Below are 7,921 nucleotides of genomic sequence, written 5' to 3'. Positions count from 1 at the left end.
GCAAAGAAAAAACAAATGTTGAATTCAGTAAACAAAAAAAAAAGAAAACATTCAGTCCAGAACAAAAATTAAATTCAGCAAGTTCAAATTCAATTTGTCTGCAAAGAATTGAATTAAAAAAATTAAATTCACTCAAATAAATTAATTAAATTCAAGGGAAAAGTCAAACTCAGTTGGAAAAAATACAATTCAGCAGATAAATATTCAAATTCAGCAAAGTAAAAAATTAAATTCAATCAAATAAATTAATTACATTCGAGGGGAAAGTCAAGATTTTAGCGCAAGATCTCAGACAAAAATTCACCAAAAATCCATTTTAAGTCTGATTTTGATGATTTTGACGGTTTTGGAAAGCTAAAGGGATTCCCCAGAAGACTAGCTAAGAAGAAAACTGACTTTTCCTTAGGGAAATTGGTGAAAAATGTCTCCAAAGTTTTCATTTGAATTATTTCTAGGAAGACCTCTGCAAGATTTCAGAAGAAAATTCACAAAAAATCCACTTTTAGTCCAATTTTGATGATGATTTCGGTTTTGGAAAGCTAAAGGGATTTTCTAGGAGACTAACTAACAAGAAAAATGGATTTTCTTTGGGGAAATTGGTGAAAAGTGTCTGAAAAATCTTCCTTAAAATCTTCCTAAAACACCTTTGTGCAATTTTTCAGCCAAAAATTTACAAAAAATCCATTTTAAATCCTATTTTGATGATTTTGACGGTTTTGGAAAGCCAAAGGGATTCTTCAGAAGACCTGATACCAAGAAAATAGGGTTTTCTTTGGGGAAATCTGTGAAAAATGTCTCCAAAAATTTTCATTTGAATTATTTCTAGGAAGACCTCTGCAAGATTTCAGAAAAAAATTCACCAAAAATCCATTTTAAATCCGATTTTGATGATCTTGACGGTTTTGGAAAGATAAAGGATTCTCCCGAAGTCTAGCTCTCAAGAAAACTGGGTTTCCTTTGGGGAAATTGGTGAAAAGTGTCTCCAAAGTCTTCCTTTAAATCTTCCTAAAACTACTTTGTGCAAGGTTTCAGTGAAAAATTCATAAAAAATCCATTTTCATTCCGATTTTGATGATTTTGACGGATTTAGAAATCTAAAGCGATTCTTCAGAAGATATATTAATGAGAAAATATAGCTTTTTTGTGGAAAACTGGTGAAAAGTGTCACCAATGTATCCGTTTCTGCATTCCCAATAAACCGTCTACAAAACTTTTAGCCAAAAATCCATTTCTAATCCGATTTTGATGACCATGACCGTTTTGGAAAGTCTGAAAGATTCCTCAGAAAACTATCCAACACAAAAACAGGGTTTCCTTTAGGGAAATGGGTGAAAAGTGTCTTCAAATCTTCCTTTAAATCTTCCTAAAACAACTTTGTGCAAGGTTTCAGTGAAAAATTCACCAAAAATCCATTTTGAGTCCGATTTTGATGATTTTATCGGTTTTGGAAAGCTAAAGGGATTTCCTAGAAAATTTCCTTACAAGAAAACTGGGTTTTCTTTGGGGAAATTGGTAAATATTCGAATTCAGCAAGGTTAATGCTAAATTCAGCAAAGTAAAAATTGAAATTCGATCAGCTGAAAATCTCAAAATAGCCCCAAATTTGAAAGAAAGACACCGAATTTTCCAGAAAGTGAGGAAAAATGCAGGAAAACTCCTGAAAATTTATAAATAAATTTGTCATCTTGGTGTTAGTCAATGTTTTATGTTTTCTTTTTCTTTTTTTTTTTGCGATATCCAAGTTATAATGCAACTTATGCACTTGCGTTATTTAATTATGTTGATGGTGGAAAGCCTGGGAAATGTTTGCTGTTTTTGACTGAGTTAGACGATGCAAAAGAAGAGCATTTGTATTTTCTTCACTTTCCCACCAATTGTCTTTCTTTTTTTTTTTTGTTTTTGGTGTGTTTGTGTCTTCTTCATCTTCTCTTTCGTCTTCCCTTCACTTTTTCACGGTTTAACTGTGGCTGAGTGGGTGGCTGGGTGGGTGGGAGGTGAACCTCTTAAAGTACACCCCAACTCACATCCATCGATCAGTGTATTTTGTGGCGTTTTTGTGAATGAACACGAAGAAATGTGGCGGTTTTTGGTGTTTTTTGTGACAATTTTTTTGGCGGGAAACACATCAGCCCGTCCAGAACCACCAGTTTCCAATGGATATCAATATAGTGCCCCAGCAACGTCCTATGGTGCCCCATCAACACGATACGGTGCCCCTCAGGCACCACCAGTCATCCACAAACACGTCTATGTTCACGTACCACCACCCGAACCCGAATATGTTGCCCAAAAGTGAGTCATCTCCGAGCCACCTATTTCCCTTTGACCGTTCCAAAACCGTGAAAATCATCAAAAACGGATTGAAAATGGATTTTTTTTGTGAATTTTTTGGGTAGAACCAGGCAGAACTCTTGCTGAAAATAATTCAAATGCAAACTTTGGAGTAACTTTTCATCAATTTCCCCAAAGAAAACCCAGTTTTCTTCTTGGCAAGTTTTCTGGGAAATATCTGTAGTTTTCCAAAACCGTCAAGATCATCAAAATCGGATTTAAAATGGATTTTTTGTGAATTTTTGATTGAAACCTTGCACAAAGTTGTTTCAGGAAGATTTAAAGGAAGACTTTCAAGACACTTTTGACCAATTTCCCCAAAAGAAACCCAGTTTTCTTGACAGCTAGACTTCTGAAGAATCCTTTATCTTTCTAAAACCGTTAAAATCATTAAAATCGGATTTAAAATGCATTTTTGCTGAATTTTCCACTGAAACCTTGCATAAAGTTCTGTTTGGAAGATTTAAAGGAAGATTTTCGAGACACTTTTCAACAAATTCCCCAAAGAAAGCCCAGTTTTCTTGTTAAATATTTTGCAGGGGAATCCCTTTAGCTTTCCAAAACCGTCAAGATCATCAAAATCGGATAAAAAAATGGATTTTTGGTGAACTTTTCACTGAAACCTTGCAAAGGTCTTCCCAAAAATGATTCAAATGAAAACTTTGGAGATACTTTTCACCAATTTCCCCAAAGGATACCCATTTTTCTTGTTAAAAGGTCTCCTGAAGAATTCCCTTAGCTTTCTAAAACCGTCAAGATCATCAAAATCGGATTTAAAATAAATTTTTGGTGAATTTTTAGCTGAAATCGTGCACAAAGTTGTTTTAGGAAGCTTTAATGGAAGACTTTGAAGACACTTTTCACCAATTTCTGCAAAGAAAACCCCATTTTGTTGTTGAAGAGTTTTCTGGGAAATACCTCTAGCTTTCCAAAACCGTCAAGATCCTCAAAATCGGATTTAAAATGGATTTTTGGTGAATTTTTAGCTGAAACCTTACACAAAGTTGTTTTAGGAAGCTTCAATGGAAGACTTTGAAGACACTTTTCACCCATTTCTGCAAAGAAAACGCCATTTTGTTGTTGAAGAGTTTTATGGGAAATACCTCTAGCTTTCCAAAACCGTCAAGATCCTCAAAATCGGATTTAAAATGGATTTTTGGTGAATTTTTAGCTGAAACCTTACACAAAAGTTGTTTTTGGAAGCTTTAATGGAAGACTTTGAAGACACTTTTCACCAATTTCCGCAAAGAAAACCCCATTTTGTTGTTGAAGAGTTTTATGGGAAATACCTCAAGCTTTCTAAAACCGTCAAGATCCTCAAAATCGGATTTAAAATGGATTTTTGGTGAATTTTTAGCTGAAACCTTACACAAAAGTTGTTTTTGGAAGCTTTAATGGAAGATTTTGAAGACACTTTTCACCAATTTCCCCAAAGAAAACCCCATTTTGTTGTTGAAGAGTTTTATGGGAAATACCTCTAGCTTTCCAAAACCGTCAAGATCCTCAAAATCGGATTTAAAATGGATTTTTGGTGAATTTTTAGCTGAAACCTAACACAAAGTTGTTTTAGGAAGATTTAAAGGAAGATTTTCCAGACACTTTTCACCAATTTCCCCAAAGAAAACCTAGTTTTCTTGTAAGATAGTCTTCTGGAAAATCTCATAAGCTTTCCAAAACCGTCAAAATTATCAAAATCGGATTTAAAATTGTTTTTTTTTTGGCTAAAAGTTTCGAATAGAGAATTGAGAATGTAGAAAGGGAAGAATTTGGTGACACTTTTTACCAATTTCCCCAAAGAAAACCCGGTTTTCTTGGTAGCACGACTTCTGGGAAATTCTTTCAGCATTCCAAAACCGTGAAAATCATTAAAATAGGTTTAAAAATGGATTTTTGATGAATTTTTAGCTGAAACCTTGCACAAAGTTGTTTTAGGATGATTTAAAGGCACTTTTCAAATTGGCACTTTGAAGACACTTTTCACCAATTTTCCAAAAGAAAACCTAATTTTCTTGTTAGCTAATCTTCTGGAGAATCCCTTTAGCTTTCCAAAACAGTCAAAATCATCAAAATCGGATTAGAAATAGATTTTTTGTGAATTTTTGGGTAGAACCTTTCAGAAGTCTTGCTGAGAATGATTCAAATGAAATCTTTATAGACACTTTTCACCAATTTCAATAAAGAAAACTCTATTTTCTTGGTAGCAGGTCTTCTGGGGAATCTCATAAGCTTTCTAAAACCGGTAAGATTATCAAAATCGGTTTCAAAATAGATTTTTGATGAATTTTTAGCTGAAAACTTCCACAAAGTTGTTTTTGAAAGATTTAAAAGAAGACTTTGAAGACACTTTTCACCGATTTCCTCGAAGAAAACTCACTTTTCCTGTTTATAATTTCCCTAGGGTATCTTTGCATCTTTCCAGAACGGTCCTGATCATCAAAATCGGATTGAAATTGATTTAAAAACGAAGAAGTTCAGTGAAACATTCTTGAAGCTCATTTGAAACATTCCTCAAAAGGATGAATTTGAATCTATTTTTGGACATTTTCTTCTAGGAAAACCTGTTTTGTTATGTTTAGGTGTCTTTTGAGGAATTTCCTTAGCTCTCCAAAACCGTCAAGATCATCAAAATCGGATTAAAAATGGATTTTTGGCGAATTTTTTACTGAAACCTTGCACTTTGAGGATTTCTAATCAGAAAACTTTGAAATTGCTTTTGGGGCATTTTTCCTCGAGGAAATGCTCATTTTCTGTCTTAATCTTAATATTGAGAATCTTCTGGGCTTTCTAAATCTGTCGGAATCATCAAAATCGGATTTGAAATCGAAGAAATATTGTACTATAAACCGAAACATTGCGGAACATTCTCAAAGTCCTTCAGGACAATTTTCTACAAGGAAAATCCTTATTGATTCTTTAGGTTGAATATTTTCCAAAAGGATCTTCTGGATATTTCGGGGATTGTTAAAAACGTTCCAATTTCGTTTTAATTGAATTTTTGTGCTCAAACTTTGCAGAAGGCTTCCTGGAAATGATTCAAATGAAAAGTTTGGAGATACTTTTCACCAATTTCCCCAAAGAAAACGCGCTTTCCTTGTCAGAAAATCCTGTGGGGAATCCCTTTAGATTTCCAAAACCGTCAAAATCATCAAAATCGGACTAAAAATGGATTTTTGGTGAATTTTTAGTTGAAACCTTGCACAAAATTGTTTTAGGAAGATTTAAATGAAGAATTTGAAGACACTGTTCTCCAATTTTCCCCCAAGAAAACCTAGTTTTCTTCTTGGGAAGTTTTCTGAAAAATCTCTTTGTCTTTCCAAAACCGTTAAAATCATCAAAATCGGAGTAAAAAAGGATTTTTAGTGGACTTTTGGGGTAGAACCTTGCACAAAATTGTTTTAGGAAGATTTAAAGGAAGACTTTCCAGACATTTTTCATGAATTTCCGCAAAGAAAACCCTATTTTCTTGTGACCTAATTTTCTGGGGAATCCATTTGGCTCTCTAAAACCGTAGAAATCATCAAAATCAGACTTAAAATGGATTTTTGGTGATTTTTTGGATGAAACCTTGCATAAAATTGTTATAGGAAGATTTAAAAAGGAAGACTTTAAAGACACTTTTCACCAATTTCTCCAAAGAAAACCTAATTCTCTTATTATCTAGTCTTTTTGGGAATCTCTTTATCTTTCCAAGACCGTCAAGATCATCAAAATCGGACTAAAAATGGATTTTTTTTGTGAATTTTTGTCTGAAACCTTGCAGAGGTCTTCTTTGAATGATACAAATGAAAACTTTGAAGACACATTTTACCAATTTTCGTAAAGAAAGCCCATTTTTCTTGTAAGCTAGTCATCTGGGGAATCCATTTGTCTTTCTAGATCCGTCAAAATCTTAAAAATCGGTCTTAAAATGATTTTTTGGTAAATTTTTGTCTGGAACTTTTCCCAAAAATTGGTTTAGTAAGATTTAAAGGAAGATTTTGAAGACACTTTTCATCTATTTCCCCCAAAGAAAACCTAGTTTTCTTGTCAGCAGATCTTTTGGGAAATTCCTTTAGCTTTCCAAAAGCGCCGAAATCATCAAAATCGGGTTTAAAATGGAGTTTTTGTGAATTTTTTTGGTAGAACCTTGAAGAGCTCTTCCTGAAAATAATTCAAATGAAAATTTTGGAGACACTTTTCACCAATTTCCCCAAAGAAAACCTAGTTTTCTTCTTAGCAAGATTTCTGGGAAATACCTCTAGCTTTCCAAAACCGTCAAGATCCTCAAAATCGGATTTAAAATGGATTTTTGGTGAATTTTTAGCTGAAACCTTACACAAAGTTGTTTTAGGAAGCTTTAATGGAAGACTTTGAAGACACTTTTCACCAATTTCCGCAAAGAAAACCCCATTTTGTTGTTGAAGAGTTTTCTGGGAAATACCTCTAGCTTTACGAAACCGTCTAAATCATCAAAATCGGATTGAAAATGAATTTTTGATGAATTTTTGAGAGAAATATTTTCCCTTTTTTGTGATATTCACACTCTGACTGAGAGAAATCCGAAAAAGTTAAAATAACATTCCTGAAATGTTAATTTTACCCTGAATTATTGATCCGAAATCGGTGTAAATATTACCCTTTTTAGGTGTATTAGGGGTTAAAGTTACCCTTTTTCATGACAATTTTACCCTTAAAAAGGTGTAAAATTAAGATTAAATAATGTTGATATATTTTTACAGCAAAAAAGTTTTAAATTTCTGAGGAAAAAAACTTTAATCGCACCCTCGTTTTTTTCTAAAGTGCAGTGACTATGTAGCATAGCGCCCCTAGTGATTATCTGAGAAAGTGTCAATGTACAGCAATTGTAATAAATTTTCTATTTTTTTTTTGCATCCAATAGGAAGCCAATTGTCCTGCCACCGCCGCAGAAACACTACAAAATTGTCTTTATAAAGGCCCCAACGGCCCCAACCCCAACAGCACCGGTACTACCGGCCCTGCAGCAATCCGAGGAGAAGACCCTGGTTTATGTCTTGGTAAAACGACCTGATGAACAACCGGATGTTGTTGTACCGACTGCAGCACCAACGCAACCAAGTAAACCCGAAGTCTATTTTATTCGGTACAAAACCCAAAAGCAAGATGGCTATCCGGAAAGTATTCAACCTGTTCCGAGTACATCGTACGGAGCTCCACAGCCTAATTCGCAATACGGACTACCTCACTAAAAAAAACAAATAAATAAATAAAATCCTTCCAAGATTAAAAAAATGAATTTGATACCTCAATAAAATGCTCTTATTATTATTTTTTTTTGTCTCAAAAAGTAGACAATGTTTTTTCCTTAATAGAACGAAATTCTGCTTTTCTAGCTTGTCTTTCGGAGGAAAAACGTCCACTTTAGAAGTATTTCCACTTACTTGATGGCTTGTTTCACCATTACGGAGACTTATAAGACAAAATAGATCAAATAGACAAAATAGTCAGACCATTTCCTAATTGGGGATTCTGGTTATCTAACTGGAATCAGTTCTCTTTAACCCAATTGCTGACTCAACAACCCGACAAGAGCAGAAGTTCAATAAACTGTACAAAGCCGTTTGCAATACCA

General features: G+C 34.0%; 1 protein-coding gene across 1 annotated transcript; it reads left to right on the top strand.

Annotated features, from left to right (window-relative positions):
- Positions 1 to 1,713: 1,713 nt before the first annotated feature.
- Positions 1,714 to 7,617, top strand: LOC129808819 (uncharacterized). Its single transcript, XM_055858721.1, has 2 exons — positions 1,714 to 2,292; positions 7,211 to 7,617. The coding sequence occupies exons 1-2, from the start codon at positions 1,832 to 1,834 to the stop codon at positions 7,536 to 7,538; spliced, it is 789 nt and encodes a 262-aa protein (XP_055714696.1). The 5' UTR covers positions 1,714 to 1,831; the 3' UTR covers positions 7,539 to 7,617.
- The last annotated feature ends 304 nt before the right edge of the window (positions 7,618 to 7,921 follow it).

The sequence above is a fragment of the Phlebotomus papatasi genome, chromosome 5 (assembly GCF_024763615.1).
Source record: "Phlebotomus papatasi isolate M1 chromosome 5, Ppap_2.1, whole genome shotgun sequence".
In the NCBI taxonomy this organism is placed as follows: Eukaryota; Metazoa; Arthropoda; class Insecta; order Diptera; family Psychodidae; genus Phlebotomus; species Phlebotomus papatasi.
Note: the sequence above shows the minus strand (reverse complement) of the source record. Positions and strands in the feature narration are given on the sequence as shown.